The following is a 25177-nucleotide window of genomic DNA, read 5'->3' as shown; positions in this document are numbered from 1 at the left end:
GTTGTGTTGGAAAGGATTCTCATGGGAGCTCAAACATACAAGCTGCATGAGTGCACAATTAAGTCAAAAGAGAAACAAATAAGAGACTTTAATTACCTCAGCTCCAGGAATGTTTGCACATTATCTGCCTGAATGTTGAGTTTAGTAGTTTTATTGTTTGAAAAACAGAAAAACAAATATAAAAGTGAATCATACTCCCTTGTCACTTTTAACAGGTCGTGCCACCTGTGGGGAGCTAACTCACATTTGTATTCAAACTTCTTCGAGCCCTGCCGTTGCTCTTATTATTCTGATTTTTTTTTAGATTGAACTAAATAGAAATCAAATAAAAGCTACCACAAGTTTCTGCAAATTAGAACATTGTTATACTGGCAGTTATTATGCTCTGCTCTCCTGTTGTCTGTAATGAGGAAGTAGTTTGCCCTCCGATGTGGATGAAAGACTACAACTAAAGAAATGACAAAAACAAAAAAGTCAGTCCATGAGAGATAATGATGAAGTAAAAACACTATTAGTTGTTCATTTTCATGAGGGCAGAGCTGAAAGACAATGAATACTAAAAAGAGCATGTGCCCCCCCCTACATAGAACATGATGTCTATGTATACAAGGGAGACTCCTTTTTAAATTTAAAAAGGTTAAACTTGAACCCGAGCCGCTCAATTACAATTACAACTATTTTTTATTATGAAAAAGTTATTTTCAATGCCGCTGAGACCAGTTCAGTGTTAGACCATGAAACACAGCAAAGGTTTACCACAGATATATTGCATTTAACTGTTGCATTTGCATTTAACTGAAAGAAGGCAGGAACGAGGAACCCACTACCTAACAAGTAAAGTACAAGATCAGGATAGCAATAAGACATACCCCTTTGACCACAGGGGGCGCCAAAACTGACTCAAAGGGAAAGTTCCTTACAGGAGTTTTAAAAAACTTTTAAAAAAATATATCAATTCAAGATAGCTTTTGGCGTTATGGAAAACAATTTAAATCCAGGCAAGCATTACTCTCCTGGTATCTTTTCCTACAGGTAAACAGTCACCACATTTGTGTTTTTTATTTTGTGTCTACATCTACATTTTTTTACTGGAGTCAAAGATATTATATTAAGATACAAGTCGATCATTATTAGTCACTCAAAATGTAACAGGTACTACCCCCATATTGATGAACGAAAGGATAAGATGCTTGACGGAATTATTTATATTTTAAAACCTCGTAAAATCTGAACATTTTACTTTCGTGAGTACCAAGTTGTTGTTTTTTTAAGGAAACCATAGAAATGTGAGTTACAACAGGCTGATCCAAAAGCATCCCAAGCACTCTGGACAAAGACTGTCCTCTTGACCCAGCTTGTAAGCATGAATTGCCGTCTTTGTCTGCTTTCACAGTCTGCGTTTGTGTTTCTGGGTTGTGTAATGCTGTTGGGTCACAATCACACACACACACACACACACACACACACACACACACACACACACACAACACACACAAATCAATCCTGCAACCTTGAATCAAAAGTTGAAAAATCTGATGAACAAAAATGTCAATTCAGCAGCCTGGCTATGTTTGCTTGGCTGCAAAAACGTTTTTCTGTCATCCTATAAAAAGGAAGAATTTTGAAGCAAAAACATAAAAGTTTGAAAGTGTACTCCTGATACAGTATTGCCTCTTTGGCTTTAAATACCAAGCGGTTTGGTATCTGAAGTGTCCACTACAGGCACACATATACTCAAACTACATCAATATCTGTTTTTAAAGGATAGTTAATAAAACACTTTGAAGGAAGTCATATCATTCAAACTTCCACCAGCATGTACTGCATTTTGTAGTGACAATAAACACTGCATATACATGACTTCTCATAACACACACGTCACTTATGTCTGGTGTGTAAGACAGCAGTATAGAAAAAGATTAAAGATGGATCCGAGGACAAAGATAGTAAGCTAGACAGGATGACAGACAGGCAAACACACAGGAACAATAAAAGATGGTAAACTGCGGGGGATAAAGACATAAAACAGTATGACGAGCCACCATGCTGAGAACTGCAGAAGCCAAAGAGCAAGAAGAAGGAGGAGGACATGTCATGAGAAAGAGTGGGTGAGTGAGAGACTGAAACAGTTCAGACAATTGAATGAGGAAGTAGAGGTTGTGAGCACATGGGTGTGGTTGTTTAGCCGTGACTCCATCAGCCTTTCAGATACAGGAAAGCAGCGAGGATGATGAGGATGAGGATGAATCTGTGGACTCCACACAGGATGGATACTAAGGTAAGTGTAATTGCCTAGAAAGGATGGATGGACTAAATATCAGAGGGGCTGAGGGGTGTTTTAGGTGAAAGGGAATGGAAAAAAAAAAAGATTGATGGAGGATGACAGACAAACGGATGAACAGACAGACAGAGAGTGAGTGAGAGTGCTAGATGTGACAAACGGGCAGGCGGGTCAGGCTAGAGGAAGGGGAGAGACGCCTGTACAGCCCAGGGGAAACAGGCCTCGTCTTGACATATGCTCTGGAGTGAAATGAAGATTGGCATGACCTGCTAATCTGAGCTGTCACAGCTCATGACGGCCACAGACGCTCACCTGTCACGCTGCTCCCAGCCCGGAGGACGAGCTGCCACCAGGATAGGTCAAAGATCTAGAATCATTTTGTGCTGAGGGACGATTCAAACTGAGCCACTGGCCCAGACTTCCATCTGTCACTCCACCCGCATCGGCTATACCTGCCTGCCAGTTGTTCTCTAGATTGTATTGCTATAAAATAACAATACACAACAGCGGACACGTTTTTGCCTGCTTTTGTTTGTCTATAATGTTTTGTTTCAAGCTAGGGGCGATATGTTGTGAGGGGGAGGAAAGAGCATGTTTTTCCACTGATTCAGAAAAGGCTGCTCACCAGTTCAGCATTTCCATTATGCAGAAAAAGAATTGTTTTGACACATCCGCCAATGCCGTTTTTTAATTGGTGACAGAAGCAAACTTGTGAAAAAATAAAGACAAAGTTTGATCAACAGTGCCATAAAGTTGAACACAGACACGTGTGGGAGGATTGCAGACACAATATGCGGCCTCGATCACTCATTTTTGACAAATGTATAAAAATAAAAAATAAAAGAAATGTTGGTTATGATGTGTGTATATCATACAGTTTGACATCTAAAGTAAGAATCTGTTGTGTGTCATGCTGGATGAGGAGTGTGGGTGATGTTGTCTGTGCACTTTAGAAAGGAGAAGTAGCCATGTTGTGCCAAATAACAAACTACAACTTCCTCTGGTGGTGGTTTTTGGGCTGTACAAAATGTTCCAGAGTCAACGGTTCTTTGTGTCAATCCTCTTAGCTAACTTTAAATAATCATCAAGTGTATGTTTACCTTGTGTTCATGGCCTAGTTTTTAAACAAATTTAAAAACAACTCAACAGCACCTATAGTGGTATATATTAAAGACATGTTTGTGTGCAAATGAGCAGAAATTTTGCCTGGAAGTTTTGTATCAATTTTGTTCAAATTCTGTGCAGCAGATGCACATTTATATTTATTTGTGCACATTTATATGAACTGGCTTCATTTACTCAATCACTTGTCAAATCTGTATTTATTTATTTATGTATTGTATAGCTTAGATAAAGTAACTAACAGTACAAAACATAACACTAGTCTTGAAAAAAGACTATTGTGCGCACATCCATGCAAATTGCATATTGGTGCAGGACATAAAAGGTTTAAACTGCAGACAAAAGGGACAGGTCCGCACTGTATCTTAACCTCTAAACCACTATGTGACTGTGTTAAAAGTGCAAAAGTTATAATACTATTCTGGTTTGGACTACCTGCACTGTTTTGTCTCCTTCCAACTGAAAATGTTTTTTTTGTTTCTCTCAGAAGTATTTGGCTTCCTTAACCATTCTCCTGTTTGTAATGTTAAAAGGTAAGTTTCATAAAATCCTACTGGCACTGAATTGGCTCACGTGGAACTCACATTTGAATTGAAAACCCTAAAATTTTAAGGTTAAATTGTAGCTCAATGGTTGTTAACTTAGAGTAAAAAATCCTAAAGTCACGAAACTGCCTCACAATCTCACTTACACAGCTAAAGCTAATCTATATTAGCCTGCATTATCCCCTTTCAGCTACTGTGATGAACTAAGTAAGGCTGTAGCTGAAAAACTGCAGACTTTAGACAAACTATGCTATTTCATGTCTTATGTATTCATTTGTTAATTTCTCAAGAAATGATGTGTACACGTGTACACGTGTTTCATTTCTCAGTATGAGTAATTCTTGAATTATGAAATATGTGGAATTCCCCTTTAAATAGAAGAATTTCCATGTGTTAGAAAGAGCAATATGCTGAATTTGTATCAGTACCACATTAAAGTAACTTCTACCAAGCATACTTCGTGATTTAGGGACTTTGATCTCCACGCGTACATAAAGAAAAAGGTGTTAACACCTCTCACTCAGCTGCTGCATATTTCAGTGAATGTCCAGTGAACTCAATCTTAGTCCAGATAAGGGATTAGCTCACACTAAAACACCTTAGACCTCAACCATTGAGTGTATCTGCTGTAGATCATCACACCCTTTGTCAAGAGCCTTCAATGGGTTCATTAAAGTCGTGTTAGCCCAAGAAAGTGGAGGTTTGGTAGAGCTGCAGCATTAATTGGAAGGTGCTGAGTGAGTAAACAGACAACGGCCCCACTGTCCCGCAGACTTGCACAACAATCACGCTCTGTTGTAGCCAGAGGTTTCGTAAGAGCTGCTTCTTTGTAACTGTGCCGCACTGCCCCACTCACAGGACTGTTACTGTGACATGCTCTCAAAGCATCTGCAGGCCTCTCTCCCCTGCAAGGCCAAACACTTTCTCAAGGAATACATCACAGCATTGTTTGTGCGATTCACAGGAATACACAACACTGTCCTTTGTTCTTCCTCTAAAGTGGACTGTATCGAGGCCTCTCTTTGAGGCTCCATCTAAGTTGGTTCTTAGTGATTAAAATGTGTTTTTTCTTTCCTCTTGCAGTGACGAGGGCTCAGCCTTTCACACTGGCAGATCAAATGGGGTCTGTGAGCAGCAACACATCAACAATGCCCACTGAGCCCACTCCCACTGGTACAGTACATGTGGCTATTTTGAGAAATTTCACTTTGAAATCTCTCCTGTCTCTAGACTGGTTCAGTTTTAAAAGTAACTATTCATATTCAGAAATGCAAGGAGTTGTAAACTACTTTCATTTCAAACTTCATTAAACAATATTTAAGTATAAAAACATTGCAGACATGTTCCTCACAGAAATGTTGTACAAGGGAAATATTAATTCAACTGTACTTTTTGAAAATACATCTTTCATAGATGACTTTTGAGACGTATTGCCTCTATTGATAAAACTGCTAAACAGACAGGAAATTTGCGAGGAATGAACTGAGGGTAGACATGCATCGATGACTGTAACCTCTGTACATGAGGCACCTGTTCTACCAACTTGGCTAAACTGGCGCTTCAAAAAATGAAACATTCAAAAATCGAGGGTTGGGGCATACACGTTATTAATGTAAAGCTGAACAACTATAAGAATATGTAAAACAAGAAAACAAAATGTATTCCTCTTTTAAAAAGAGCTCCTCAAACAGTTTTGTTACTTTTGTCAGTTTTTATTAGTTTTAGCATTGATGTATTGTTTATTTTCACACTTAAACCGGATAAAATGGGCGACCTGTGGCACTGACAGCAGGGCTGGCATGATGTTTGTGGGTCCACGCACACAAATTAATTTAATAAATTTATGTCTAATTTGTAAAAATACATTTATTGGCAATTAAAACCATTTCAATTGAGACAATAGTGCAGCAGTTTTTGCTTTGACATTTTTATGTAAAAAGCTAAGTTTTTAGTATCAGCTGAAAGTGCCAACTACCGTTAGCATGTTCAAAACAGACAGAATAGTTGATTTGTACTCAAGTCCCGCCTATGATTAGGCAAATAGCCAATCATAGATTTAGATTTTGGGATGGCACCTGGGGTCAATCAGAATTCAAGGGGGGCCCATTACACTCCTGGCCACCCCTCTGGACACACCCCTGCAGGTCAATTGAAGGATGCCTTTTACCATATTACTTCTATGAATATGAAATTTACAATACAGTATCAACAAGCTAACAATGAATTCTGAATTAAAGTTATCATGTTCAAAATGCATAAAGACTAACAGTGCCTAACACTTAATCTTAACATTGTGTTAATTGTACACCATATGTTCTCTTTTTCTGACTCTAATAATAAGTAGTTATATAGTTGTATAAATATATTTTTTTATAACTTCAAAAACAACTCTTGTGTTTAATATTCTGAGAGATACAGGTTTGTTGGCCTCTCTTTCTAGCAGGAGGAAGAGTGATCGGAAGATATACCAGAGACTCTGACTCAACCGTGGAAGTTTCGTCTGCTGAACAAACCACAACCATCAACGTCACACGCAACAGCAACATGACAGAAATCAAGACTTCATCAGGTAGTCTGGTTCTGTGAATGCTGTCAGTACAAAACATCATTTCAATTGAACTTCATGTGATTTATTAATGTTTCTGTTCCTGAAGCTCCAAGAGAGGGAACAACAAAACTACAAACTAAGGTCACGCCTACTAAAGGTAACTGTCTCGCCGTCTTCCACCCTACTTTTAGCTCCCAGTTGGTGGAGCAATTTAGTCTGGCTGGTTGATAGACTGTGTATATGGCCATAACTCAAACCAATATTAAAGGCTTACAGTTAGTGTCCTCACCAAGGATGCAGGAAGCTTTAAAGCTAATTATGAGGTAATTACAAAATGCTAAACTACCTGACATTGTGCAGATATACAGAGGAGTGTGTCTGCTGTACTTTCCAGCACAGGAGAAAGAGAGAGAGAAGAGAGAGAGTGCAGATAAGCCTTAAAAAATGTCAGCCAAAATTTCCTCTGAGAGTCATTCCACTGAAATACTCAGAAATTCAATTAAAATAGAGTTAACTAAAGGGATGCAGCTGGAATTTTATGAGAAGTAATTATGGATTGTCCTATGTGGCAAAGATAAGGACTCAATATTTCCCAGAAAAAAAAATGGTCCTAATATTTAAATCATGCATTTGTATTATAAATATCTGTATTATACATATATGAGTATCAAACATTTGATGAATGATTTCTTGTGATGAAATAAAGGTTGAATGAATAAGGACAGAAAATCCTGAAAATAAAAGAAACTAATGTTTTTTTCTCTGTTTTTTCAGCTTCCAGAGTGACAGCCTCCCCAACCGCAACTGAGAAAACCAAACGAGGTGAGAAACATTTGTACTATTCCATAGTTACCTTAAATGCCACAGGCGTTGCCGGTTTATTGTTATCTCGAGACAAACTGACAGAATCACAATCCCCTGTCTTCCATACAAAACCCTTGGCAGAGTGGTAGAACAGAGCATGTTGCTTCCCCTCTTTTGCGACAGATTAATGCTTGATTGTACCTTGTGCACGAGAAGATAAGAAATTTGTCCTCATGCTGTGCTGGCTCACCAAAGATATGGTTTTGATCAGCAGCATGTCAGAAAGGCCCGTAGATCTGTCATGCTATCTGTGACTGTTGTTCCCCCGTGGTCCCAGCTTCTTTTTTCTTCCTGTAGAGGCTTCCTGTGCTCAACAGTCAAACATAATTCAATAATTTTCTTCCTGCTTCTGCTTCTTGTAGATCCAAAGTGGGATCAAGATTTCACCTATGGTAAGAAGCTACACTGACAGTGTTTTTATATGCCATTATCAATTTGTTGTGTCTCCAGTTGATTTCAGTTGTATATGTTTAGATTACAAGTCCCTGCGCATTGCTGGACTGTCCATCGCAGCAGTGCTTTTTATCGTGGGCATCATGGTGATCTGCTGTAAGTATGACCCTTATAATAGGGTCCTACATTTGACCCTAACCCTAAACACTTTTGTTTTGTACAATGCTTTGTTCAACACTGTAATGTTTAACTGGCCTCCTCACTCAGATTTAGAGGCACTTTATTGTTTTCACAGGGAAATTAGAGTTGCAACATATAATTTAAAGCAACAATATGTCACTTTTCCATCTGTAAATAGTTGTTTCAAATGTTGATTTAATAGTACAAGAACTTTCAACAGGGAGTATGGCGTCTCTCACATGTCGACAGCGCGGCCCAATCGCCCGTTCACAGCAGTGTAATGTAATGTAACTTTAGCCGTGGGCCGAGGTCATCTCATGTACAGCTTTAAAGAACTAGTTCATACACATGCCAAAAAAGCATGTTAGCCTGTCTTTGTTCAGTTTGATATCATGGTTGGTGCTAAGAGGAAAAGGAGGTTGATGTGTGAAAATAAGAAGAGTGACAGAGCAAGAAGCAGAGTGTACATCCCTGCAGATATTATGCATAACCGATTGTGACACAACGTTGGGCTGTATCATTACTGGTGTCATCATTGTCTCAGGCTGAAGGCACTTACAGCATCATAGTTGCACAAAATGTGGTAATATTTGGCTACTGTACCTTGTCAGTCGACATGGTTGTTTCTTCTTCTTCTCAGAAGATTTTTGCAGGCTTCGACAACTTCTGCTTGTCAACAGATACATGTTCTCTAAGAGGGGCATAGGCGTGACTTCACTGTGTGTCTTACATGTGAGTGCAGTTGCACCCAGAGACCTTCGGTGGGTGCCAAAACGCACCAAACCAAATTACTACATATTATTGCGTTAAGTTGCAGAGAGAGAGAAGAGAGAAAGAGAGATACACATAATAAAATTCAGTTTAGATTTACATAGACATACATTTACTTTATTGATCCCAAACTGGGAAATTGTGGTGAAAAGACAATTAAAGCTCTCACTTAGCTCAAGTGCTTTAAAGTAAAAAATGCCTATAATGATATAACAGTGCTATGTTATTGGTTGTGCATGTAGCTCTGAAGAAAAACTGCACGTTAGCTTGAATAGTTAAAGCACATTGCACTCATATTAAGTGAACAGATTGAATAGTAGCAGTAATGGTTCTGTATTGCTCAACATGAAATAGTTGAGAAGGGTCAGATATGTATTCCTGATTGTGTCTGACTTGCAGCAGGAGAAGTTAAACTCTTTGCTCTTTTGTAGGTGGCAAAGTCTGTCGGCTACCCAAGTGTAAAACCAAGTCATCCAAGTAAGTTTATAAAGCTTTTTTTTTTTTTTATAATTCCAGTGAATGTTCTTTGCATATATGCATTGTTTTCGCAATGCATGATTAGCACACGGATGTTTAATTTAAAACAATGAAAGCTGACAAAGTGATGTTTGACTGAATCACAGTCCATGCTCATGAAGGTTAGCTGGGCTTATTTCATGCTGTTGACAAACTTCAGCTGAGTGAGTTGAGCAATTCATTGAATACAGGCTACTGGATGATGTATGGCAAACAATCAGTCACTTCAGACATATAATAGCTCAACAGAATGCTGACTAAAACCTCTGTGATGAATAATAAATCAAAAAGATTATTATGGCGCTATTTGTTGGCCGAAAGCATAACAGATCGACTGTAACCAACGCTGTGCTATATTTGTTTCTGATAAATAAAAATGTGATTTATTCTTTAATTTATTCTGTTTATTTTACAGGTCATATCGAGTGGTACAGGGATAAAGAGAGAGAGAGTGTGTGCACATTGATAAAAACACAGAGCTGCAAGGAAGCAACCAGGAGTCAAGAGAAAAACACTGGAGCAACACCTGGCTGTGTGTGCTCAAAGACTGTCAGCTGCTTAGATACAGTTTCAATCCATGCATCATACTGACGAGTGAGGAAAGTTGAGCCATCACCTGCTTTATCTTTGTCAAATGTTATTTCTGTACTTGGCAAAAGTTCACCAAAGAAGTCAAGTTATTATTTATCTTGGCAAATAATGAAGAGATGATTCATATTTTAATCACACCCTCAACTTAGAGGAAGGTTTGTTTCTACTCAACAGAGACAGTGTCCCACAGCCAAGCTTATTATTAAAGTTTATGAAGAACATTGTCTGATTTTGACTTGTTTGGCACAACACTCGAGTTTTGATATGTTTTGAAAAGTAAAACTGGGTTAGGTACTTTTCTTGATACATACTGTACGCTCTTTACACTTTCAATATCAACATAAAAACAACAAGTTTGGTAAGTGGTAACTAAGGCTGCATTCACACTGCAAACAGAAGTGACCTGAATTTGACTTTTTTGTGACTCAGATTTATTTTTTTTACAACAGTGTGAACAAGACATGTGATATTCAATCAGATCTTTTCAAACCAGATTTTGGCCACTTTCATACAAGGATTCACACCGGAGTCTGATACAGGCCACATTTAGAAGCAATGTGAACAGCCAAACAAACAAAAAAAAAATCAGATCTGAGCCAAAAATCACAATCTAGCATTATGACTTGGAATATGAATGAAACCCAAGCCTCTTTGTGACGTTATGCTTGTTAGTGAGTGTTAGTAAACCCCGAGATTAAACAAGATCCACTGGTGCATTATCATTACATCCAGATGGCTTTTAAATGATGCAGACCGGGAGAAAACATGCAAATTTTACAACAAATTTAATGACACAAATAACAATTCAGAGTTCAGCACACCTACATACTTAACAGCAGTATCCTAACATTTAAATTCAGGAGACAGCAAATGTGCAGACAGAATGGAATGCATGACATACAATGACCTTCTGCCATTGTTTTTCCTGTGAGAAGTACATTCATGTTTTAGACACTTTGTTAATAATTACATCATTACCACCACTCAATGTATTTGGCAAAAAAAGTATGAATTAGTCTGGATACACAACTGCACATAAACACAAGAACTTAACATAAGGTCCAAGCTTTTTTGTTTTGTATTTGCTGCAATTAGACGCAAAAATACGAAAATCTTATAGAAAATACAATTTTTGCAAATAACATGACTTCAGCCCGCCACATATTTGAACTGAGCAGAGGAGAGAAGACCTCACCCCTATAATTCAACAGTTATATAAAAAGAACATTTAGCCAAATGCATTAGTTTGACCATAACAAGTGACAAGGCACATGATAGCTCAGTACACATTTTAAACAACACATTATATATAACAAAAGAAATGAGGACAATTGGAAAAGGTCATGTATTGTTTTAAGGGCCGTGTCTCTAAAAGCCCAACACACTGTAACTTAATAATATATCTAAAACAGGATATTTTGACCAGTTTATGCAGCTTTAACAAAAAGAAAAACTTTGATGCAACAACAGAAAAGTATTTTTGTAATAACGGTTTGATTAATATGATGTTTTCTCTTTCCATGTGCTTTCTTAAGTTGAAGTGTGTTGAGCTTTTGGGGCCACCATACTTTAGCCTGGACAGAGACAAGAGTCAGCTAATTTTAAAGTGACAAATAAAATAACCATTGCAAATACTCTACTTTGAGAAGGGGGGGGGGGGGGGGGGGGGGGGGGTAAAGGTTTAATTTGCTGCATTTACATTAGTAGTGTCAAAGCAGAAAGGGGTTACAGGAGGAAATACTTTTTTTAACTTGAGGCTGTACAGTAAGTATGACCTTAACACTAGGTTTTTCATTTTGACCCTAACTCAATACTTGGAGCTACACGAAACTAAAAACATTTTGGATTTTTCTGTGGACGATTGCACAACTTTGTTAACTTTCTGAATGGACAAAAAGTTTAAAAAAAAATACTCAGCTGCGTTTAAATGACCATGCACTGTGGTTTGTTTGCCTTTGAGAAACAGTATATATAGATAAATACAAAAAATAGTAGACAGGAAAGACTTAAAAAAACCTGAAATGTTTTGTACTGCAAATTTTGTTTAATTGTCCTCACTTTGAAATGCTGACGCACACTGAAGGATTACAAACTGTACACACAGTGCTCAAATAGAACAGTAAAAAACACAAACAATGACATGTGCTACTGAATTGTGCTAAATAAACTGGAATACATCTTTTTATAGACTTAAGCACTGACATATAACCACTGTGCACCCTGATGAAGACATGACTTCACAACTGCTTTTTGCTCTCAAGTCTATCTGGAAGGAAAGCCTGCCCACAGTGACAATATTAGCTGCAAGATTTAGTGGAAGAGCAAAGTGTGATTGTGCTATGACAAATCCAGTGTTTAACCCCATGTTACCATTCCCAGTGCTACTAACTCCATTATAAGTGCTGCTCAAAGAGCCACAAATGAAATACGGTCATGTCAAACAGGGGCATGTCCTCTTCCCCTTTCCCCATTACCACACAAACTTCCTCACTCTGCAACAAATAAAGCAACCGGTGCCTTTGGAGAGCTCTCTTCTATACAACATGATTGATTTCCATTGACATAAAAACAGAGAACCACCATGCTTTTAGAAATTAAACAAAAGGCATGTATTTTCTCAATCATCCCCAACACTTATTTTCATTCGTGAGATTTTATCCAGCTTCTTTCAAAGAGTGTCTGAGGCATTAATCTAACTCTCTACAGCATTCAGAAAGCTATTTACAATCTGCAAGACTTAAGTGAAAGCCTTTCAAAACGAAAAAGAGGGGGGGGGGGAAGAAAACATCATCACTCATGGCGGTCGATTAATTTGCTGCTTCGCCTAGAATATGTTCAAACTGGTTATTTCAACTCGATTCTTATTTTCCTGAGGTTCAGCAGAGGGGGAACAGGCTTTTTATCTTCTTATAACACTGCCTCCTGTCAGTCCTAATGGGCCAGGAACAGAAGATGTCAGACGAGTGAATAGGAGAATGAAGTGAGTACTGGGCTGGCTTAGTGTGTGGATTAGCATGATTTGTCTCACTCATCGACTGTTTCACACACAGGTCTGTTCCACTCGCACCAAATCAAACGCAAATTCACTGCATAGCTGGTGGGAATAATTTCTTGTTTCAGGTAGTAAAAGAAGGGGGAGCTGTGGCTGTGCTAAATTATCCCTTTTAACAAAAGAAGCTTTAAGCCATATTCACTGGCTTTGATTTGGATTCCTCAAATAGAATCCAATTAGAAGGTTTGAATGCTTTCCAAATGTCCCGGGCTAAACTGTGTATGTGGAGCAGAAACGGCAGGGACAGAGAAGTAAAGTATGCAAGAGTGAAACACATATTGCAAATGTACTCATAGGAGTTTGTGTAGGAGTAAAGAGTGAACTGGAATGGTAAGCAGGCATTTGTGCATAGAAGTCAAACTGTCCTGAGTCCAAGAGTAGGAGGTGACACAGCCCTGTGCTGTGCTCTTTTCTTGTTCATGAGTCATAGGACTGCTACTCCGCCAGGAACGGAACAGCTCTTTTCTGGTCCTGCTCTGTAGGCACGGAGTAGATACTGAAGAGAGAGAGGGAGGACAGGAAAAAGGAGAAGAGGGGAGGTGGTACGGGGGTACGGGGGTACGGGGGTACAGGGGTGAGACAGGGCAAAAGCAGAAGTATGTCATCTTCCAGATATTTTTAGGTTGTTTCTCAGTTTGTTCGCAGAAAGAGAATAGAAACATCCCCACATGTCTGAATCCAGGAAAAAGCATGTCTGCCTCATGCTGCGGGGCTCTGACAGGTGCACGGCGACTGCATCACCTCAAAACACAGCTCATCCCCAGGTGGGACTTATAAACATGGCAAGGCACTGTTGATCCAACAAGCTAGAGGTTGCTGTGTGATTAAGCCTCTTTTCAGCAGAGCGATCAGTCAGCACCAAACACTGCCAGAGTTGACTGCAGCCCCAGGAGGCAGCTGGTAATCCTGCAGAGGAATTTAACCCTCGCAGACTGTCTTGGGTGTCTGCTCCACAAAGGCAGTTCTGCTGCTGCTGCTCAGAGATCTCAGGGGACTAATTTGAACTCGGTAACCCCTCTGACCCAGTCTGCGGGTCGTGTAATACTGCACCCCAGAACAAATGAAAGTGATTACTGTGTAGAAAGCCTTCCTACAGCAACGTGAGGTTAATAAGCCAAGTGTGGTTGTAAAACTGGTTAAGGCTGTTCTGCCGTCTGATTGCTGCTGGCAGATAGTTGTCATGACGCCAGGATCATTGTTTACAGGATAGTGTTATTTCTGAGTAGAGTTGTGTATTCACGCCTCAGTTTATGAGGTAAGCTTTGGTACAGGCTGGGTCCTGTCGCGTTCCGTCATACAAACATAGTGGCTCTGTCTAACTGTCTTAAGGCTATTGTTTGATGTGGAGATAGAGTGGTTAGAGTTTGGGTGTATTCAGAGGTGCTGCTGGAGGGCCTCAGGCTGAGATACTAATTGCTCTACAAGTCCAGACAGGCTCAAATGGGTGGATACTGGTTGCGTTCTGTCACCCGGTTGTTTTTCTCTGGTTTTGCTTTTGAAGAGTTTGATGACGTAGAACAAATTGGGAAAGCAGCAGAAAAAGCTGTTACCCATTAGACTGGTTCTGTCACCTGCATGCTGACTTATCTTAAATCAGGCCATCTGTCAGACATAGATGCAGTGTGTACAGAGGACATATGACAATGATAAAAGTGTAGTTTTGTTTAATGTGAAAATAAGACTGCCCAAAAAGCTATTTATAGATTTTTAAAGGTCATCTTTAAATATAAACATAAAATCTAAGGAAATATTAACTTACCCTTGCTCCCGATATTGCATTTTGCGTCTTACTAACATTATAGCTGCAAGAAAAGACAAGAGAAAAGGTCACACAGCTACACAAGAGAAACATTTCCATATACTGAGGTATTAACAGCTTTAAGAGGCACACAGGGAAAACAGCGATTCAGGCCAACACTGAAAGGCATTACAGCCGTACATTTGTCAACTGTAAGAATGAAAGTCGGGCATCATTTCACTTATGATGACATTTGGTCAATTTGGCCTCAATACTTACTGACGATTGCTGCGACTGAAAGAGTCAACACGGTCACAGCTGTGATGACGATGATCAGGGTGAACTTATCTGAAGGAAACACAAAATGAAAGTATATTTAACAACAAGGGATAAATTATGAATCCATTTTTTAAATGGAATAAGACATTGAAACATCCACTGTTTACCATGAATTGTACTTACTGTCTTCTGATGTCTCATCCACACCTGTAGTTTTATCTGCATTTGAGCCAGAGGGATGTTCCCACAAAACACCTGAAATCATTGACCAAATAGAGAACAATACAAGAGTTAATAAAACAGCCAACTTCATAAAGGCTTATTTTTTTCCTCTTATAAGACAATTATAACAAGTCATGCTTGTTTCAGGGGAACTGTACATTTCAAACTTTTTATGTCGTTCTTCTTTACAGTGAAGTAAAAAATAGCACAACAAGTCTATAAAACTTCTGAAGTCATTTCCTTTTATGGCCAAAAATAAGTTAGGAAAAAATGGATAGTAATCTCATGTCTGAAAGGTAAATAAGAAGCTACAGCCAGCAGCATAGCTTAGTTTAACATAAAGTGTGGAGACAGAAGGTGACAGCTAGCCTGTCTCTGCCCCAAGGTTACAAAAGCTGCCAACAAACATCTCAGTTTATTATTATTTTTATTATTTCAAGATTTTTCAAGGCATTTATGCCTTCCTGAGAAAGGTAAAGCTAAAGAGACACAGGAAAGGCAGGTGCAAGGAGAGGGGATGACACATCGCAAAGGGCCTGAGTTAGAACCGCATCGAGGCTGCTGTGAAAATGTTAAAGCAGAGGTATCTTATCATTTTTAACTCACTGTATGATTTTAACAGAGAGCAAATGACTAACTTTTCCTCGCAAACAAAAGTCACCACATGTAAACCAGATGTCAATACTTTTTACAATTTGCAAATACTATAGATTAAACAAACAATGCTAAATAACACTAACTAGCCTCTGGCTGTGGCTTCATATTTACTCTGTATACATAAGCGTTGTACACATCCTCTTAAATAAGAGGAAAGCAAAAGCCTGAATGTGTGTCCAAATGTGGTCCTATGTCTTGAGGTCATGCAGGCTATTGTTTCCACGTGTGTGTTGCTTGAATTATTCAGAATTTACTTGAGAAATTAAAAATGATTCCAAAATGAAATGAGGTAATAGGCCCATGTTTCTAAAGAAGTGGAGACGGTTAAGGCTTCAGAAGAATTGTTTGTATTTGCAGAGAAAAGCTGACTATAGCTGCAGCTTTGTTTTAAACAGATCTGTAATTCTATCAAATGTCCATCAAAGTGAAGATGAGGAGTGACTGGGGAGGGGAGGAGAGAGAATGAGAATGCCAATGTCAATTAGCTGACCGGCAGGATGGCAGAGATGTCGACATGTTCGCTGGCCTTTCAGCAGGTTCTAAAGGACCCCTCCAGGGAGCTAATTGATTCCATTCAGGGCTTAATGGTTGAAAGAGGGAGAGCCAACTGGGGCCACAGGCCTTCACATATCTCAGAGGACCAGAGCACCCTGTATACAATGCTGACTTACTGACAACAATTAAGAGGCCATAACCTTCACATACTCTCCTCTACACGGGTGCCTTTACAGTGTTTGTGGGTGTGAGGCTGAAGAAAGTAGAAAACCTTTCTGCCCTCCAATCTACTCTTGGGAACCGAGGCAATAAACTCACCAGCTCTCCCAATGAGATCCTCATCATCCACACCTGAGAGAGAAGCAGAAAGAAGATGATTGTAAAGACCATATAGAAATGCATGCTTCTCAGAGTGAGCATCTTCAAATGATAACAGTGAGAGAGTTCATCTTCTGTACAATAGTCTTGTTACAGCAAACACTTTTAATCTTTCAGCAGCACTATAGATTGAGGGGTTTGTGAAGTCGGTTTAGGACCACAAGGTCTGGGTTAAAAAATAAAGCTATAAAAAGGAATAAATATTGCATACACAAAACAAAACAAAAGTTGTAGGCATTAAACAAGCAAGAAACCAAAACCTGCATCAACATGTGGCCTAATGTGTGAGTACGTATTGAATCAAATCTAAGGATGTGAAAACTACAAAGTGAGAAATAGGAGATTTTGAGTGGGTGGTTATATCAAACCAAACAGCGTTGTTGTGTAATACGAGTTGAATTGAGCAGATAAAACACCAAAAACATTTTTGTTTCTTGTCCAGCAGGCTGCATTATTAATCTACATCGTGTTTTGAAGTTATTCTATTTGACTTTGAATTTAGTTTGGAGAGAAATATTTGTTCATGTCACAAATATGACTGTTGACAGCTGTTGATTTCTTCATACACTGCCTTAAGAAACCCACTGAGGCTGAGCTCACCCAAAGTTAAAACAAGGAGGAAATATTAGAACTGATAACAGTACAAGAAACAAGTCTAAACAAGCAAGCTCTGTAGAAATAAATCAGAGTGGTAACTCCTTTAAAAACAAATTACTAATGAAATCTTAACATGGTTAAAAGGATTAAAAAAGGCTTGTATCTGTATTACATACCAAAATCGCCTGATCCCTCTGTCACTTCTGAAACAGCTGCAAGAAAAAACAGAAATGAAATCCAATCACAACACTCAACATAGATTTTAAAAGGTCAATATTCAACACAGGTGCAGTGCAAAAACGGTTTCAGTGTTGCTCAAGTAGAGTCTACTGCTGCTTTTTCTGGTATCCTCTACCAAGAAAGAATGGAAACAAAAAAACTGCTGCTAATTTCACTGTTTTACTTTCATGTTATTCTTATATGAGCAGAGACTTCCTGTTTCACTGAAGCCCCTTCTTCTTTAGGTAGCTGTATAATTCAAAGGGGGGTGCATATATTAATCTGCAGATACGTAGGTAGGTGAGGGAAGAGATGCTGGCTCCGGGACGCATAGACCCTGATTAGATGTTTATCACCTGAAAGCGTCACAGATGATGTGAACGTACCAGTAGCAGCTGGCAGCAGCAGACACAGGAACAGCAATCGCATCATCTTCAAATGCTGCTGGGGGGAGAAGGAAACCAAGTTAAAAATATCTGCTATTAATATTCTGCCATTGATGTGTGAAAAATCTTGGTGTTTTGGTTCAGAGATAGGGTGTGATGATAAGTAGGGGTGCTGTCTATTATTGGGGCTTGTCTGGCGCTTTTTGAGTTTCAGGATCACACATTGCTAGTCAGTGGAAAACTAAGAATTCCAAGCCAACAAAGTTGAAAACTGTGCATGCAAATGTAGATTGTAATCTGAGGTGGGTGTTGGTAAAAGGGTCAGTGGAAGACAACCTTATTTCCCATAGTGCTCAGCAGAAACTAGTGTTCTGAGAAGTCTGTCACAGTCAGCTTGCCGCAAGTGTCTATTCGACATTTTCCCTTCCCTTTGCAAAAGCCCTGCTGCTATGCCAGGTGTGAAGCATCAAAAAGTGTCTGATGACTTCCACTGGCAAAACAAAAAGGGATCAAATTAATCATATCAATTGGTTTTGTCCATTGTTTCCTGCCTAACCATATTTTTCTTGTTCTATTAAAGAAACTAATTAACTATTAACTATTCTTGAACTGTTTAAGAAAAGGTGCGTTTAAACACTGACATATCTTTCATTTTGATCCTATCACAAGAATTTATTGATAATCTTTGTGTGCCCTTGTTGTAAATGAGTAATCTCATTCTACTTCCTCGTGGCAAAAGTCCCAAAAACAAACCCAACCTCTGCACTTCACATCACCACCAAACTAATGTGAAACACAGATGTCCCTTGCCTGCTAAACAAAGTGCCAGCTGTATCCAACACAATAAAGTATGAATGGTGGTATTTTTAAGTGGGAAAGCATGGGAATGACCTCTTCTCCGGTCCAGGTCCCGGATGAAACCTCTTTGGTCAGATTTAGCCACTGAGGCAGGCATGGGATCAGGAACCAGTTGCTGTATTGCCCCATGTGCCAAAAGTTATACTGTAAGTGCCTCTTCATTGTTCGCCATGCCTATTGTGTTCATGTTTCCTCTGTAACAAATGACTACGTAGAAAGAACCTAGGTGACCTGCATTGTTGAGATGCAGATTATAAAACTAAGGAACAGCAGCAAGGTGCTTCACACCCACAGTACACCTTCAAACAGAGGTAGAAAATGAAGGTTTACTGCTCATAAGTACTTTTAGGAAGTGGATAATATTCTCTAAATGTCAAGTAGGTTCCATTACAGTATGGTAAACAGAGGTGAAAGGGAGGTATAGGCATAAAGAGAGGAGACAGAAGGTCATAAGCATCAGCTCTTCTTTAAAAAAAAAAGTTTTTGACATTTTAAGAAACGACCTTTGGTATCAAGAATGACTCCAAAAGATCTCATCCATAAATGCTGCTATAATATCCCAAAACTATTTCCTGCGAGACAAATGTCCACCCTGTTGGGCCACATTGAAATGTGTGCAATCCAGTCCACAACAAGATTATCTTCATGCTAAATTAGCAGCACAGCATTAAGAACCATTTCTGTTGATTATATTGGAAAAAGATGTTAATCACACAACTGAGGCTGATTGGAGAGGGAGTGTAGTGTGGGCTGTTGGCCTCTTGAATAGTTGCAGTAAATCTCCAAACACAAACAACCTTAGAAGCTGCAAATAAAATCCCCTTCTGTATCCAATTTGCTTTTCAAAGTCGCTTTGGGTGAAATAATAAGCCGATCCAATTTGGAAATATTTATCAACCCAGTCTGCTGCCTCTGTATCAAAACCAGTCCTGACGCCTGTATTATTTTTCAAATTGGGTAATATATTCTTGTACATTTGAATGCCAATTGAATTTACTCTTTAATATCAGACCCAATTTGCGACATATAAAAATAACCAGTGGCTTGCTTATAAAGCAGACATGCTGGCTGCCTTCTGGCATGAGATGCAAAGATCACAGAGGAGGGTATAAGTAGAAAATCTACAAATCATCACATAACACTGGAGTGTGGTGCTGCAATAAAGGCATACACTGTGCTGTAGCTGCAGGGCGAACGTGTCTTGTTTTTGTTCCATCATCCCAAATGTAGTTTTCCACTAACAGGATTAACTCTGAACCTCATACCTGTCTGTCCAGGCCAGCCCAAGATACACTTAAATCTTGTTCACCAGGCTTAATTTTGATTGATGAACAATTTCCACTGCTTGCAACTCATCCAATGCAATCTAGACCAAAAACACACCACACACACACACACACACACACACACACACACACACACACACACACACACACACACACACACACACACACACACACACACACACACACACACACACACACACACACACACACACACACACACAAAAGAGAGAGATTCCTTTCATGTGCATGAACAGAACTACATGCAGAGATGCACAATATCTCTTTCTTATCTGCCCGCACTGATAACAATCCCCTGCTCAACCACTGTGCACAACTTTGACACCAGTGATAATAACAACTAAAGTGCAAAGATATTAGAATTACTCTGGCCTGAAGAGTTCAGAGTAAAACATTTATAAGTAAAAACAAATGAGAGAAGAGATGACAGCAAATAAAAACTTTGATTATTGTGAAGATGTGTCACAGTTAAAACCAACCTGCTGCATAAAGAATGAGCCCGATGACAAGGGAAAATACTGAGCAAGAGAGGAAAAATTCCCCCAGATCATTTCTTAGACATTGCCATTCAATTTTACAGAAGTGGTAGCTTCAGTGAGGAGAGAAAACATTCTTATTGAAATGTTTACTTAACTCTGGCATCTCTACAGGAGCAGTCTTTTTTTTTCTCCCCCTTTAACATTAACATAACACTGCTCTGCCACTCGAGCATATAAACGTAACAAAGAAACTACAGTTAAAATGAAAATTAAAACAAAACCCACACTACCTTAGTTGGTGCCAAGCAAAACAGGGAAACATCCAGCATCAAGATACAGTGATTCTGAGAGGGGGATCAATTATTTCCAATGCAAATGTAGTGTGGATGACTTGTTGAGCATCAGGCCAATAAGGCAGACAGTAAAAAATAAATAAAAAGAGGATTTGAGAGTGTGGCTGCATATGACACATGTCAGAGACTCATATCCTGTATTTGCCTGCCTCTCTCTCTCTCTCTCTCTCTCTCTCACACACACACACACAAGAATGACCAAATATGTTTCTTCAGGGTGACTTAAACAGCAACAAACAGACTCAGGACAAACAGGACTCAGGCACGTACACCTTGCGGTTTCCTTTTTTATCAGATGGAGACAAAGCCGTTCTTCTCTGTTTTGTTAACAACATTATCACAAGACCTATCCCAGTCTCATAGAGGGGGTGTGCGGTTTAATCTGTAGGACATGCAACCTCATTACTCCTAGAGACACTGAAGTGCAGAAAGTCAAAAAGTAAAATAAAATAAAAAGCTAAGATGAGATAAGGTGCCCCCCCCCCCTCCCTGCTTCACCTCTGACATAGCCAGGGCAAGCAGTTTGAATTAAAAACAGCACTTTGTTATTCATTTGCAGCCTAATATGTAGGTCGAAAAGGCACACTGAATAGTCTGGTAATCTTACACACACACACAAGCAGGAAGTGAGATAAGGTTTGCCGCAGTAAGCCAAGTCATGATATATTTTTTTTTAAAAACACCCACACGTTCTGTAACGTGCTTCCTGAAGGAAGGAGTCTGCACATTTGAATGGATGAAATCAAGTGATTGTCACATTGACTCACTGTATAAAAAAAAAACACTGCGGTTGTTTAAGGGTGAAAACTTCCTCCATGAGTTACACTAGAAGAGGGATTAAAAAAAAACAACTCGTACTTGGTGAGGAAGCCAGAGAGGCTGAGAAAATGAAATATGGAGGGAAAAGCACTTCAGGCTGATGCTCATATGGTATAGTTTGAGTCTTTAAATATACAAAAGCAAAGTATTGGTAGCACTGAACTGACCATTACTACTGTCACAACATTTAGGCTACTCTGTGAGTGAATATTGAATAATTTCCTACCCTTGAGAGTCTTTCTTCGTGAATGTCAGCCGACGAGTTGAGTCTTCTGCAGTGCCGACAAGTTAACAGGAAAATAAGTTTGTTGCTGTGTGAGCTGAATTTAGGGCAATTTTATTCTTACCAATACTACCAGGGGATTCACAGTCACGTATTTGCCTGAGACTTCGGAAACTACCCCTGTGCGTCTGCTAAGAAGTGAAGTGACAGCAGTTTCCTGAAAACTAGGTTCATGCGCATCTTAGAACAACTATGAAAATGAATAACAATAATGTAAAGCAGCAGCCTAGGCAACGCTTTACCGTAAGAAAAAAATAAATAGGAGCCTAATTATTGGAGAATATTCAATTTGAAAAGGACCAGAAGTTGGCAATTAATAGTATTTCAATAATACATTTTACAAGTTAAATGACCCGCTAGAAGGTATATAGCCTATTCATTACTGATACATATCATCAGGCAGTTTCAGAAAATGAGTCGAGAAGGGATGACGTCAAAAGGTAGCCGGCTGTTTGACATGACAGTTAGCGCTTAATCAGACACAGGTGTAATAAAAGACCACCTTTACCAGCTACCAGTCGTCGCTGTTCATTTGCTGCTATTTGATGGTTTCCGGTTTCCCAGGCATGCAAATACAAAAAGTTTTAATTGTTGGGTGAATAGACTCAAAATAGGCTTTTCTTTTTGCAACGTAGTCATGCAGCATGTACTGCTGCTGCAGGTGTGCCTCTTGATTCTTGGTAAGTGGCATTGTCTTTTGACATTTTTTTTTTTTTTTTACGAGTTTAAATTAGATTCAAAGGTCATTATTTGCACAAACCTTACTGGTGTGTCAGCCAGTCTCAAATCTGGAACACATTTGGATTAGCATGAGGTTATTCCTTTATCACCTGCAGCACTCAAGTCTCAACAGTTCTGCTTTCTACTTTAAGAAGTTCTATTTGTCTACTTTTGAGTGATGAATGGGGTGTGGTGGCTGTGTGTCAGACCCTAGAACAACATGAGATACTTATTTGTGTACTGTTGAAGAGAATTATGGGGTTAAGAAATCACGATTTCTGTGTTGTTGTTTTTTCCCACATTAGGATGTGTTTAGAAGGTATCATTGTATTTTAAAAATAAGCAGTTCATACTACATAAACCATCAATGCTTTAGCCATGAGTTTAAAAAAAAAAAAAAAAAAATTACTTTCCTCTCCAGACACACCAGTCATGTTAGGCCTACATATTTGGTTTATCAAATAAAATAAATGGTCTCTTTCATATTAACGTTTGCTATGCTGTCAAAAATAAATAGGCTGCATATGGTGTAACCACAGAGTTGATCTACATGAGAACAAAATGCATTATTCAGTAACCTCTTAATCATTTAGGAAATTGTCTGAAAGCTGCACTTACATTTCAAAGAGCTGTTGTTGAGAGTTGTTTCTGTACACTGCTGCTAAGTCGTTGCTCCCACGCCAGAGATCCTTGTTATCTTGGAAACTGCCAGCGTAAGGGTGCACAGTTAACACAGGTGAACTCAGACTGGAACCAGGAACTCTGTTCTTCATTGGCTGCTGAGCTTGTTGAAATATGACACCACCAATCATATCTGTTACACAAGAGTACTTCTTGAGCACACTGAGGCATTATCCCAGTACTCGCAGTAGAAAGATGTAATCACAACAGTGCAGGTGTGTTGTTTTTCATGTTGGCAGAGAAGTTGATATGTATTTTATAAATCAAGCTATTGTTCACACCCAATGTGTTTTTCTGCACTTATCATGTGGGAGCCTCATAAAATATTTAACTCAACTTTACATTCTCCTCTGTAGGCCTGGCTTGGGCCACGCCGGGTACAAAGTTCCTGATGATGTTTCCTCCTCATTATGGCCCAACATTAAATCTCACCCATCAAGTGACCGTCACAGCCACTGGATATTGGACCTCAGTCACTGTACAGGTTCTGGAAAGCAGCTTCATGCAACAAATCTTGCTCTCTGCAAGACAATCAAAGACTATTCACCTCCTGCCACCTGTGGGAATGATCAGCGATCACTCCTCCCACCTCCTCAGTGTGACGTCTGCATGGCCAGTAACAGTCATTGCCTCATTCTGTACCCCCTCTGGATGTGACCACAGTCTTCTTCATGATGTGTATTCCTGGGGGACACACTACTACCCCATCACTCCTCACTTCCCCAATGAGAATGCTGTTAGCCAAATGGTGATCACAAGCTCAGACCATGAGACATCAGTTGAGATCTTCCTCTCGGGGGAAGTGCTCTTCAAAAGCAATGTGCACCCCAGAGGAAGTGTCCTAAAGTTGCATTTAGGTGCACTGCAGAGTGTTTACATCCAGAGTAACTCCAGCCTCTCTGGCTCAGAGTTAAACTCCCAGAAAGCTGTAGGTGTTGTGGTTGGTTTTACCTGCTTTAAAGACACATTGGGGCATTGCCTGTATGGCTTTGCTGAACTGAAACCTGTGTCTCACTGGAGTTTTGATTACATTGTGCCACCTTTGCTAAACACAGGAATGAACTACAGTCTCCTGTTGGCAATGGCAGCTTTCAACTCTCCACTTGATGTCACCACCAGCACCAGGCAAACCAACCTGTATCTTGTTGGTGGTGATATGACGGTCATTCCAGTTGATACATCAGATAAAATCCAGATTACGAGTGACAGCCCTCTTCAGCTTGTTTACTTCAGACATTACATCGAACAGCGTCCTTCAACTCTAACAGTCCTGTCATCTGTTGATGATATCTGCTGGACTGATCATATGTTTGATTCTGGTGATATCAGTGAGCTGCAAGATAGCAGTTCCCACACACGACATTTAAAGTCTGGGTTTAAAGTTTCCCACAAGCCAAACTTTAATCAGCTTCCTGAAAATGCAGAGTCCAGTTCTCTTCACACGGACACAGATGTGGGACACTATCTGAGTATCATGGACAGACAGCTTTACCCAGCCGCGTGTGAGACTGGTATGTTTTCAGGCTTTATTATTACATTACATGTTGAGATTTATAATTTGGTGTCTGTATTTGTGGAATTCAAACTTTGAGAATCAATGTCCAGCTATAAGACAAGTTGATGTTTAGAATAACTTGCAAAAACACGTGTGTGTGTGTGTGTGTGTGTGTGTGTATGTATATAAAGTCTTATAGAGAAACTGCACCCACAACTCAAGACCTGGTACTGTCTTCTTAGGCATCAAGCAGTGAGTGTCATTTATAGATTTTCTTTAAATGTCTCACAAATTGAGTCCTTAAACCACAGATTTTCCTTCACTACATCTGTTAGGTGGGGGTTGTTTCTG

The 25177-nt window shown here is 39.4% G+C and overlaps 2 protein-coding genes across 10 annotated transcripts; one reads left to right on the top strand and one right to left on the bottom strand.

Moving 5' to 3' along the window:
- The first annotated feature begins 1945 nt into the window (after positions 1–1945).
- On the top strand, positions 1946–10032 carry fxyd5 (FXYD domain containing ion transport regulator 5). Of its 4 annotated transcripts, none has more exons than XM_020637321.3 (11): positions 1946–2108; positions 2201–2278; positions 3891–3936; positions 5032–5121; positions 6392–6517; positions 6603–6653; positions 7271–7318; positions 7723–7752; positions 7835–7909; positions 9136–9181; positions 9636–10032. In XM_020637321.3, exons 1-11 carry the CDS (start codon positions 2031–2033, stop codon positions 9658–9660), a joined length of 693 nt encoding a protein of 230 aa, XP_020492977.1. In that variant the 5' UTR covers positions 1946–2030; the 3' UTR covers positions 9661–10032. The 4 variants fall into 4 exon arrangements, with proteins under 4 accessions (XP_020492977.1, XP_020492978.1, XP_020492976.1 ...); XM_020637322.3 differs by having other exon boundaries at positions 1950–2108; positions 3894–3936; positions 6389–6517; XM_020637320.3 differs by having other exon boundaries at positions 1955–2108; positions 6389–6517.
- Positions 10033–10579: 547 nt separating this feature from the next.
- si:dkey-262k9.2 (uncharacterized) lies at positions 10580–23477 on the bottom strand. Of its 6 annotated transcripts, none has more exons than XM_065957643.1 (9): positions 23269–23477; positions 21874–21919; positions 17835–17892; positions 17406–17441; positions 16573–16605; positions 15064–15135; positions 14881–14949; positions 14623–14665; positions 10580–13359 (listed from the first exon to the last, which is right to left on the bottom strand). In XM_065957643.1, the coding sequence occupies exons 1-9, from the start codon at positions 23460–23462 to the stop codon at positions 13299–13301; spliced, it is 612 nt and encodes a 203-aa protein (XP_065813715.1). In that variant the 5' UTR covers positions 23463–23477; the 3' UTR covers positions 10580–13298. The 6 variants fall into 6 exon arrangements, with proteins under 6 accessions (XP_065813715.1, XP_065813716.1, XP_065813720.1 ...); XM_065957644.1 differs by having other exon boundaries at positions 17835–17889; XM_065957648.1 differs by lacking the exon at positions 21874–21919 and having other exon boundaries at positions 17835–17889; positions 23269–23399.
- Between the last annotated feature and the right edge of the window lie 1700 nt (positions 23478–25177).

Source organism: Labrus bergylta, chromosome 8 (genome assembly GCF_963930695.1).
Source record: "Labrus bergylta chromosome 8, fLabBer1.1, whole genome shotgun sequence".
Classification (NCBI taxonomy): Eukaryota; Metazoa; Chordata; class Actinopteri; order Labriformes; family Labridae; genus Labrus; species Labrus bergylta.
This window is presented reverse-complemented; position numbering and strand designations above follow the sequence as displayed.